The sequence below is a fragment of the Pongo abelii genome, chromosome 6, assembly GCF_028885655.2.
Source record: "Pongo abelii isolate AG06213 chromosome 6, NHGRI_mPonAbe1-v2.0_pri, whole genome shotgun sequence".
In the NCBI taxonomy this organism is placed as follows: Eukaryota; Metazoa; Chordata; class Mammalia; order Primates; family Hominidae; genus Pongo; species Pongo abelii.
The window spans coordinates 62771696-62784022 of record NC_071991.2 but is presented as its reverse complement, the minus strand read 5'-3'; the positions used below and the strand labels follow the sequence as shown (position 1 = coordinate 62784022).

Below are 12327 nucleotides of genomic sequence, written 5' to 3'. Positions count from 1 at the left end.
AACTCAACCTGTGCCTCATTTTTCTCTTTGGGAAAAGAAGACCATGAGACCATCTGTGACATAAGATTGTTGTTACCAGGTCTAAATGAGTTACTGTTCTTAAAGTACTTCAAACAACCTGACATGATAAATGTTATATTAGAATTTGTTAAGTATTAATAGTTATTATCATTTTCAGCACCACCACCTACCAGGGCTTACCGAAGCATTTGCTATATTTGGAGGTGAATGATTTCCAATTCAACACCAGTAAAATATTTTGATTAAAAAAAAATTTACTAGCAACTGAATGAGTACTTATATCAAATTTTTAGAGGAAAAGGAGAGAAAAGGTAAAATAATTGTAAAACCATGATGCTGCTTTCTGGAAGGCAAGTTAGAGAAGCACTTTCTAACCAGGGGTCTTGTGGCACAGGCTTCAGAACATCCACAAGCCCTCTGAAATGAGATGCAAAATTATGTCTGAATGTGCATTTCTTTTGCTGTGATATCTTTTGATTCTTAAAAAGGCCTGGAATCCCCCCATCCAAAACAAAAACAATTAAGAGTAATTCCATGCAGGTAAATCATACTGCATTAAAAGGTAAATATACCAAAATTTAATTTCATTAAAAGATACTGTGTATTCTCAATGATTTTATTCTATTGTAAATAGGTTCAGTTACTTTGACAGGTATGTGTACTTCCAACTTCCTAATCTCAAGTTGCTTAAATATCAAGCATGTTACCATCAGAAACATAAATCCTGGGTTACAAGGAACTCATTCTACCTCTTCCAGTTTTCCATACAGGCCAGAAAAGGAGCTTGCATGCCTTATAAATCTCCAAGTAGATGTGTACTATGAAGCTGAGAAAACAATGACTTCTAGGATGAGTCATCCCAAACCTTCATGTTTCTTGTCCAATGGCTGGTATTGCTGGAAGATGACTGACAGCTACTCTGCTCAAGCCATGGCCAAAGCTTGTGAGTAAAGACTGATCCCTTCTCATGAAGATAGAGGGTACATTGGTGGTTACCAGAGGCCAGGAAGGGTAGTGGAGAGGAGGGGATGAAGACAGTTTGATTAACAGGTACAAATATACACTTAGATATAAGTGATGGATTGGGTACGGTGGTTCACGCCTGTAATCCCAACACTTTTGGAGGGCGAGGCATGCGGATCACGTGAGGCCAGGAGTTCGAGACCAGCCTGGCCAACATGACAAAACCCCATCTCTACTAAAAATACAAAAATTAGCCAGGTGTGGTGGCACATGCCTCTAATCCCAGCTACTTGGGAGGGAGGCTGAGGCACAAGAATCGCTTGAACCCAGAGGTGGACATTGCATGAGCCAAAATGGTGCCATCGTACTCCAGGCGGGGTGAAAGAGCAAGACTTTGTCTCAAAAAAAAAAAAAAAGTAATAAGACCCAATGTTCCACAGATCAGTAGGGGCCAGGAGCAGTGGCTCACACCTGTAATCCCAGCACTTTGGGAGGCTGAGGCAGGCAGATCACTTGAGGTCAGCAGTTCAAGACCAGCCTGGCCAACATGGTGAAACCCCATCTTTACTAAAAATACAAAAATTAGCCAGGCATGGTAGTGGATGCCTGTAATACCAGCTACTCAGGAGGCTGAGGCAGGAGAACCACTTGAACCCAAGAGGTAGAGGTTGCAGTGAGCTGAGATCCCACCAATACATTCCAACCTGGGCGATAAGAGTGAGACTCCATCCAAAAAAAAAAAAAAAAATAGGATGACTGGATGACTATAATTTAACATTAATTGATTGTGCATTTCATTTCAAAGTAGCTTCAAGAGAATAATTTAAATGTTACTAGTGTAAAGAAAAGAAAAATATTTAAGATGATCAATATCCCAATTACCCTTGATTATATTAATGTATCAAATTATCACATGTACCCTGAAAATATGTATCAATAAAAATAAATAAATGACTGATCCCGGAAGCCATTACTGAAGAGAGTGGAAAGAGAATGAGCTGTGCTTTACACTAAGATTTGAAATGTTTCCTGCATCCATTGTTTCAATATACCGTATGTTGTTATCCTTTCAAAGTTTCAGACACGATATTGCAGACAGGCTACAGTCTTTGAAATCAGGTAGTTCTGGGCTCCATTCTTTCTCTGCTATTTCCTAGATGGTTAGCCATGGGAAAGCTTTTAACCTCTCTGGATTGTAATTTCCTCAGAGGTGAAAATACCTCTTCCCTTCAGGGGACTATGGAGGTTTCAATCTGAAGAAGACCTACCACAGTGGCATCTGTGGATTTTCCCTCGTCCATACCCATTAATGAATGATTTATCATAATAATGATTTGCCACAACAAATTAAGTCATTGATTTCAACTGTTTTATCTTCATATAAAATCTTATGATCTCTCAAAAAGTACTTCCAGATCACGTATCATTACTGGAATTATCTATACTCCTAACAAAGATTGTTATGCAGTATTGAGGCAAAAAAATCACAAGTGCTCAAAGTCACTAACAATGACTTATTTCCTACCTTTCCATCTATTGCTAGCTACACAAGTTGCCAATTATTGCCACATCAATTTAAGAGAAAGTGCAAGTATGAAATGAAGCCTATTTGTTACGGTATCAGTATTTAGACACCACCTAAAATACTCACTATATGTTAGGATATCATGTGCTTTTAAAAAATAGAATCCAACATTGCATATGAAAGAAAAATGTTTGTGTCTAGATTTCTATAAATATGTCCATGAAAGTCCTTTTGCCTAGAGTAAGCATCCTGCCAGGGGGATAACTATTTAAGTTCCAATGTACCCAACACTTTATATTATCTCTATTCATGGAAAAACCTGATCCACTGTGTATTCTTGTATTCTTCTTGTGGAAGAAACTGAGGCTCAAATGCTCAGAGAATAACTAATGCAAAGATAATAAGTGATAGCACTGGGATTCAAATCCACTCTGAAGCCACAGCCTGTGTCTTTTCCTGGGATCTAATTATGTCACCAAAGTGTGGGGGTTGGGAGGGAAAGGAAGAAATAAGCAAATAAAATATTAACTTGCCATTGAGTTCCTTTGCTAGAATTCACATGAAATTAAATGGATTTACAGTTTCTTTTCCTTCTTCCCAAATAAATATTTTTGAAGTTGGCATCCACAGAGCTTTATTTTATCTGTAGCCATAGCTAACATAATTTTACACCAAGGATCAGGATAGTAGTTTGTCAGCAAGCAGAGGCAGCGAAGTCAATATTTCTCAAATAAGTTCAGAATGTGTCCCTCATATCTGATCTGACTCACCCTTCCTGGCAGATGCATGCCTCTCTTAATGGCCTTTATCTTCTGGCTGCCATAAGCAGATGAGAACAAAGTAAGCTGGGTGAATTCACAAGGTTTTTGGATAGACCTTGATCAAGTGAGCATGGCTGATTTTGCTTATGACACATGGATGCTGTTTTGTTTTGTATTTTAGTTTTTTGTTTTTTGTTTTTTTTTTTTTGTAGAGACATGGTCTTGCTTTGTTGCCCAGGCTGATCTTGAGCTATTTTTAATTTAAGTAAATATTAGTTACCTTTCACCTATAACCACAATGCTTCTCCCCACTTCCCCTAAACCCAATATGTCAATAATAAGCTTCTGTGTGCTCAAACAAAAGTTAAAAGTCTGACATTATTAATAGCATTTATTTACCTCTCTCAGAGTGGTAAGATAATATCAGCAGGTACTATAAGGCTACCATAGTTTAGAGTAAATAGACCCTTTGCCCTCTCAATGCATTTGAGGAAAACTAAAGTTAATTCAGAGCATGGACTTGGCTCTACGGAAACAGGATACCGAGATGCAAACCTCCCTTCTGGCACACACTCTGTAACCTTGGGCAAATTACACCTGTGTTTCAGTTTCTTCATCTGTAGAATGCAAATAGCAGCATCTAACTCAGAGGCTTGTAGTGAGAGTTGGAGTTTATATCAGAATATGCATGGTACATAATTAAGTCCTATGATGTTAGCCATTGATTTCAATTTAAATACAAAGAATAAATGACATGCTTTGCCTGTAAAACAGGTGCCTAAAATGGTGATACATTGGCCATACTGGTATATAATTTGGATCGGTTTCTATTTCTCAATCAACAAAGTCAAGTTTCTAGCAGAGGAGGGTATTGAGTCAGAGCTAAAGCACTCTAGCTTGGACAAAGGGAAAGGGATATTTTGTTCCTTTCTGAGAGGGAATCATCTGGGCAAAGAAAAAGAGAGAACCTCATTCAGAGGGCTACCAGCTGTTCTTCCCAGTTTCTCAATTTTGAAGAGCACAGGCCATAAGAACCCTGGCAAGTGAAGGGTGGTTAAAGAGAATTAGGCCCTTCTGATGACCAATCCAAAAGCTGAGAATCACTGAAGGTCTTTGGTGAGCAATTTGGCACAATTGGTGAATCATGCTGGCTGCTGTAAATGAAACAGATATCAAGACGCTGAAGACAGTGGCAGAGGCTGCAGAAAACATCACAGCAGCCAAAGCCCAGAATAACTCAGTCCCAGCATTTTGACAGTACATATAGAAAAAGGGAATAGCTGTTATCAGGGGGAATCAGTCTTAGAAACTACCTGATGAGAAAGATTTCATTAGGGGGAAAATATCAGTCTTAGAAACTACCTGCTGAGAAAGATTTAAAAAGAAACAAAAAAGTAAGGTAGGAGGCTTAAGACCAAGAGAAAAATAATGCAACCACTAAGAGAGGTAAAAGATGGGGAAATGAACGATTGTCAGTTTAAAAAAAAAAAAAAAATTCATCAGTGCTCCTTGGGAAAATGGCTGATTTCAGGGTTTCAGGTCGGGAGCAGCAGAGTATGGCCAAGATACACTTAGAATATCTTGTGCCAGAAAAGTAAGAAAGGTATTTGAGTTTACTGGCCATTTAAAAAGTATACAGGAGACAAAGATAAACCAAGCACCAAAAAGGATATTGACTGAAGTGACAGAAACAAATACATTAAGATTCATAAGTTCTTAATGACACTTAAAAAAGAAAAACTCACTGGTTCTCACTGGAGGTTGTTAAAGCACCAAATCATTACTCTGATAGTTGATAAAAGGAAAAAATTAGGACTTTTCCCTGTCTATCCTGCACATTGTGAATTTCAGGAGACCTAAATAATTTATGAGGGAAAGTTCTTTATAGACCAAATTCCAATTAATAAATGCAAGAAGAATGATGGATTTAGATCATTGCCATTTTGCAACCCCTAATGAAAAGGATCTAGGCTACAACGATCTGTAATACTAAAATCATTAAGTAGAAGGCAGACAGCTAAGTGACACTACCTAAACTCACGAATCAATCTTTCCATCTCAAAAAAGAGAGATATCCAGACATTATGTGTCTCATGATGTGATGCAATAGATTTTACACAGCACCATCAATGAAGGTTACTTGTCTTTGAACCTGAATCTAATCAAACCTCTATATCTAACTGCCAGATCACAGGAAACAGAGAATAGAGGAACAAGCTAAACATCACCACAAGGAATCAGTCCAGACAGTAGGATGTTCTACAGCACAAATGAACCACTCTCTTCTGCAAATCACTGGCATGAAAAAAGGGAGGGGAAGCTGTTACAAAATAAAATAGATTTAAAATCCTAACAACTAAATGCAATATGTGGACCTCGTTTAGCTCCTGTTTCCAACAATCATAAGTAAAAAGACAACTTTGAGAAAATTTGAATATGGAAATTATATTTTTAAATTATTAATATTTTAGGTGTGAAAAAGGCAAAGTTTGGCTGTTGTTTTTAATGCCTTTATCAGGACCATAAACTGAAAAATTTGTGAGTAAGACAACATGATGTATAGTATTTTGTTTTAAAATGCACTAGCCCCTACAAAAGTGTATGGAGGGGGAAAATAAATGAAACAAGACTGGCAAAATGCTAATAACTGCTGAAGCATAGGTGTTCATTATACCATTCTCTCATAATCTCTGTTATACAATTAAAAAAATTAAAGGGTTTTGTCAGGAACTCAGGTTGTGCATTACTTTGCTACTGATTTTTAAGAGGTAATTAGGGCCCTCCCACAATGTACAACTTAGTCTTTCCCTCATTTGTCTTAAAGAAGTGCAAAGAGTCTTAACCAGTATGCATGCTGAATTCAACACAACTAGAAGTGACTGAACTGAGGAACCAAGGAACTCAGGCATATTAACCAAATGACAGTTGGATTTTTTCCTAGTAACAGATAGCCTACAACATAGTGAGACCCCCAGTCTCTAAAAGAAATAGGAAAAAAAAATCAGCCAGGCATGGTGGTGTGTGCCTGTATCCCAGCTCCTCAGGAGGCTGAGGTGGGAGGACCGCTTGAGCCCAGAAGGTCAAGGGTACAGTGAGCTGTGATCACACCACTGCACTCCAGCCTAGGTGACAGAGCAAAACCCTGTCTCAGAAGAAAAAAAAAAAAAAAGCCTATAATGCATCTGGGTTGAGCAACACAACCCACAAAGAACTTTGTTAATGTCAGTTGATGTCAGATTGTCCAGGTTTGTGGGAGCCCAGGGCAGCATGGATAAGGACCGCACATATTCCTAAATCAGATCTTGGTCAATATAGGAGATGAAAACTTAACCAACTTATGTAATGCACAAAGCTGTGTCTTTACTAGTGGTAATGGATTTCTGTTAACTTATCCCTGAAGTCACACAGCTCCAGTCTGGAGGTATGGCCCATGAGACACAAAGCTGAAGGTCTACAAAAAGATCTAAGCCATGATTTGTTTGCATTAGCATCACTGCCCAATCCAAGGTGGTTAACCAGACAATCCCAGATGCTAACAAGTCACCAACCAACCAGTCTGATACATATTCTACTTGTATCTCTTTCTTTCAAACCCCATGTGTTTTGGACTGTTAAGTGTATGACCCCTACAAAATTCTTATGTTGAAGCCCTAACCCCGAATGTGACATTATTTGGAGATGAGGCTGTTGAGAATTATTTAGGGTTAGACTAGGTCATGATGGTGGGGCCCTCATGATGGAATTAGTGGCCTTATGAGAAGAGGGAGCCCTCTCTTCCTCTGCATTTACCCAGGGAAGGCCATGAGAGGATATACGAGAAAGTGGTCATCTGCAGGACAGGAAGAGAGCCCTCACCAGAAACCTCATCAGCCTACACATGGATCTCAGGCTTCCCAGCATCCTGAACTGTGAGAAAATAAATTCCTGTTGTTTAAACCACCCAGTCTGTGGTATTTTGTTATGACAGCCTGAGCTGCCTAAGACAAGTTCATATTTCACTTGTTTTTCTCCTTCTTTCAACCCCCTTCCTACTCCTTTGATGGGGAAGATTCCAAAATCACAAAGGTGCTTCCAAGGCAGAAGAAAGGGGAAAAAAACAGTCAAATAAATAGTCAAAAAGTATAGGTTTCCAACATTGGAAAAACTGACAATCAATCTTCCTTCAATAAAAACTGGCCATGCACTTAAGAAATATGTTTGGAAAGTCCCAAAAAGAAATAATACAGTATTAGAATCAAAGACAGTTAATAAAGCACACATTCTTTGAGGTAACCACATTTGGAGTAATTAAAAAATAAAAATAAATAGGTATATTGACAAGGCATACAACACCATCCCAGGCAGCAAGAAACATGAGTATGAACGCAAATAAATACTATAGATCTATTTATACAGAAACCCTCCGCAATTCTTGTCGCAGACTGCCTGGCAGCCCTCATGTCTTCAGTATTCTGTGCCATGAAAAAGTAACCGTCAAGGATAACAGAAACATAATTTGACCTACTTTTCCCTAGACTCCTGCAAAGTCTATAACTCCAGTTCTTGTTTATTTCGACACCACATCTTGGGGACACATTTCCTCACTTACTTTGCAGGCAATCCTAAATGCCACACATTAAGGTCACTTGTGGACAATTCCTAAACTCTCTGGGTCACCGACTTTAAGAATGTCCCATCACACACTGAGAGTCCTCAGAACATCTTCTGAGATGGACCTGGGATAGACCATTTTCCACCTGAGATGGAAAATGCCTAGGAAAAGAGAGATGCAGCCTCGAGAAGCTGAAGACCTACATCAGTTCAGACCCTTCCCTACCCAAAGGAGGGTGCATCAAAACAAGTGGTTATCCCTCACTCTCAAGTTTACACAAACCCATCTCTGAAAGAGCTAGAAGTCTCCTAGTAAGGTCTTGTTTTAAGTCAGACAAGACTGCATTTTAAAAATTACAGCCAAACGAGAAAGAAAAACCACATTGATGCAGCTTCTCATTAAAGACCACTTAATAATAAATGTTTAAAAGATGAGTAGAACCCACCAAAGGTGCCGCCAAACCCTGGTGAGCAGGGAAATCTGAGTAAGTCAGCTCTGTGTCCTGAGGCCCTGGCGGGGCCTCCTAGGTGGCTTCTTAAAGATCCCAGGAGACAATCAGCAGACCTTCCTGCTTCTCTTAAAAATACAAAACATGCCTGACCTGCTGAGGTCATTAGATGCACTTAGAACTCAATGAGGGACACTCCTTCACCAGGAAATCATATCTGAACACACCATCAGGAAGTCAATATTGAAGGTCCTTGGGGGCGTGCACCCTCCTGCTCAAGAGGGTATCCAGAAGAATTAAGTGCTGGAGACACCGGAACCCAGGAACTGGAAGCTCACCCAAGAGCTTCCGACTCCTGGGTCTCCCCCTCGGCGGTGGAGACCACCAAAACCAGTCTCGATGCCCAGAGCTTGCAACAGGACCTCCAAAACAAGCACACACGTCGCATGCGTCCTGCAAACAGGGATGCCTCTCGTGGGGCCTGAAGCTTGCGGTTGGGACAGGGCTGGCTGGCTGTTGGACGCTGGACACCTGCAGCTTCCCCTCCGAGAAGAGGCAAACAGCTCGTCTTCCGCCGATGCCCGGTCCCGCAGCCTGAATCCGGGGGCCCTAGGGTTAAGTCAGGTGCAGCTTGCGGGGGGGGGGGGTGTGGGGGCGGGGGAAGCCGTCGCTCAAGGGGTGGCACCTCAAAACCCGCCGTCCCGGGCCCCTCTTCAGCCGAGTCCGGCAGAAGGGCGTCCCTTCCGCCACCTCCCCAACTTCCAGACGCCCCCCTCAGCGGCCCGGGGTAGTGGGCGCGGGCTCCACGTGCGCGCCGCCCGTGCCCACTCGGACAGGGCCGGGCCACTCACCCGGCCCCCCGCGGCGCTCCGCTTCCTCCGCAGCGTGAGCCCGCTCCGCAGCAGCGCGGGCAGGTCCCTCAGCCGCGGCCGCAGCGACGCCGGCGGCTGCTCACGCTCGGGCTCCCGGGCGCTGGGGCTGCGGCGCAGGGGGCCGTCTGCCGCCACTACCGCCGCCGCGGCGGCCAGGGCCGGGCTCTCGCACGGCGGCTGCATCTTGACGGAGCCCACGGCCATCCTCATGCCCTGACGGCGCTGCGGCGCCGGCGGCTCCTCTCCACCGCGCTCGCCTCCGCGCGCCGTCCGCGCCTTCGCCAGGAAGCGAGAGGGCGCGACTGCGGCTCGGGCGCGGGGCGCGCTGCCAGCCGCTGCCCATTGGCGCGCGCCGCGGCCCCCGCGAGGCTCAGCCCCGCGCGCCTCCCCTCCCCTCCTCTCTCCTCCCATCCCCGCCCAGGTGCGCCGGCCCCGCCCCGCCCCGCCCCGCCCCGCCTCGCCCTTTCGCCTGCGAAAGCTGCCTGGGACCTGTCCACCTCGGATCTCCCACTCGGGACCCGGGAGGAAGAGGGCACCTTGGGCACCGGCTCACCCACAGGTGCAGAATTCCCAGAATCTCCGGCAAACCCGCTCTTCTGTCCTGTCCCTGTCCCCCTACCCCTTAGGCTGAAAAGTCCTGCTTCACTTCTTCGAATAGCCAGGGATTGACTTGGACTTCAACCAAGTGTGCTGGAGAGTCGTCAGCCCTCCCGCGCGTTTTGCACAGCCTGGCCCCTCATCGTAATCTTTACTCCTAGGAACCGTTTTGGCCAAGGAACTTCAAAATAGACACGCTACAAGGCAAACACCATGAGGCAGAATTGCTTTGCGCCGACCCTTCTTAGCATACGCATCCTTAACGGACGAAGGGAGAAAACTTTTGTTGGTTATGATAGGTGTTGAGCAGAGTAGCTGCAAGTCTGGTGACCTGAAGGTGAATCTCTGTTAGCATGTCAGAACCTGACCTTCCCTGAAAGCCCGCTGCTGTGATGAATGTGCTTGGTGAACTGTAAAGGCCTGCCGTGGTGTGAATCATTGTTTACACCCTTCCAGGAGGCAGGAATTGTGGATCATTGAGAGTGAAACTATTCCAGCAGTGCCTTAAACTCCAGGGAGTGTGAATGTTCACATCCCAGCTCAATCTGTCTTCAACAAGTGCCAGCCAGGGTTTTGACTTCTCTTCAGTGGGGCGCTGGGATCCCCATCTTTGTCTAAGACTTACAAAAGTTGAATAAGCTTATTCACATTTTTTAAAAGTGACAAGAATCGTAGGAGGTCAGGGTCCAGAGTTGGTTTACCATTGTGCCCTCAGCCATTCACATGGTAGGTGCTTGGCAAATATGTATAAAAACATGCCATGTAACAAAAAAGGAGGAACGAACTGTGACCTCCGCCCTTAAGGAAGGTAAGATTTAACCTAGGAGTAGATAAACATCCAGAAAAACAAAGATATTGCACTTGTACTCTTGCTAATTGCCAAGTAAGTGTAGGTAAGACCACTTCAGGCCACAGGAGAGAGAAATGCTTCTGGCCTGGGATGGGCAAAGCTAAATCCACGAAAGGAAGGAAGTTTAAACTGCACCTTAAGGGTGAGTGGGGAAGATTCAACCAGGCAGAAGGAGGGTAGGTGTCCTTCAAGTAAGGAAGAAAGACATGAGGCTGGGCGCGGTGGCTCACGCCTGTAATCCCAGCACGTTGGGAGGCCGAGGTGGGTGGATCACGAGGTTAGGAGATCGAGACCATCCTGGCTAACAAGGTGAAACCCTGTCTCTACTAAAAATACAAAAATTAGCCGGGCGTGGTGGCGGGCACCTGTAGTTCCAGCTACTCGGGAGGCTGAGGCAGGAGAATGGCGTGAACCTGGGAGGCGGAGCTTGCAGTGAGCCAAGATTGCGCCACTGCGGGACAGAGTGAGACTCTGTCTCAAAAAAGAAAAAAAAAAGAGAAAGACATGAGAAAAACACAAAGGTGGTATCACACAGAACTCACTGGGCACTGAAAATATGTCATGCTAGTGAAGGGAAAGATGACATAATGAAGAAGTAAGAGAAAATACCAGAATGGATGCTAGTAACGCACTGCAGAAGGCCTTAAACCCTGTCACCTTAAGCTGTGTGTGTTAACCAGAAAGGACTTTATAATAGGACTCCATAGTCCATTACAGTTTCCAAATACCTATCACATGCATTTATCCAAGGCTGAAATTGCATTTGTATGTTACCATGTCAGACTCTATCCGTTTTTACAGTGTTAAGATATTGCAGCTCCAGTTGGTAATTGGTCATTGTCTTGAGCCCCAGAGTGCCAGTCACCCCCATACCTCCAACTTCCCCATGACATACAACTAAAGGGTGAACACCTGGCCCACTAGAAGCCCTCCAGGACACTCAGATTAGTGGGTGCTTGTGCCCTATCACCCCTGATGACAACATTGAATCATACCATGAACTTACTGTACTCCAAAATAGAATACATGTTCCGTCTCCTGGTCCAGGTTCCTGGTCTTCAAACCCGTTCACACAGTTGCTCAATGCAAGGCCAACATTCCTTAGATTCTATGGGACAGACCAAGCATCTAAAGTTCAAGAAGGGCCTTTGGAAAACTGGTTTAGGTTAAGGTGATAAATGACAAATGAAGCCATTTAGCTTCAGGATAAAAACAGGCAAACAACAGGGAATAGTAGGATGTGTACACAGAAGAGCCACGTCACTGTTTAACTCAAATCAAGCAACCTTTACACTCGCTGTGCCCTGTCTGGAATGAGAGTCCTCTGCAATGCTGTCCAACAGAACTTTCTACAATGATGCACATTTTCTGTATCTGTTTTGCAGCTACTAGCCACATGTGACTGCTGAGCACTTGAAACATGGCTAGGGTGATTGAGGAACTGAATTTTTAACTTTGTTTAATTTTAATTCATATAAATTTAGATAGCAGCATATGGCTAGTGGCTACCATGTTGGATAGTGCAGTTCTAGAAATCCACATTTCTCTCAGTCAATGTCTTCAGTTTTTAAATTCAAATGTCACCATTTCAGTGAGGCCTTCCATGACCATGTGATTTTAAATTGCAGTCTTGCCTATCCATTCCTTTCTTCATCCCCTTCTCAATGCCCCACAGAGCTTACCACCATCCATATTCTAT

The 12327-nt window shown here is 43.6% G+C and overlaps 1 protein-coding gene across 1 annotated transcript in view; it reads right to left on the bottom strand.

Annotated features, from left to right (window-relative positions):
- Nucleotides 1-9485, bottom strand: part of RAPGEF5 (Rap guanine nucleotide exchange factor 5) — a 239947-nt gene extending 230462 nt beyond the window's left edge. The window contains exon 1 of the mRNA XM_024250329.2: nucleotides 9161-9485. Coding sequence (XP_024106097.2) covers nucleotides 9161-9391 — 231 coding nt within the window. The 5' untranslated portion in view covers nucleotides 9392-9485. The remainder of the gene's footprint in view (nucleotides 1-9160) is intronic.
- Nucleotides 9486-12327: the final 2842 nt, after the last annotated feature.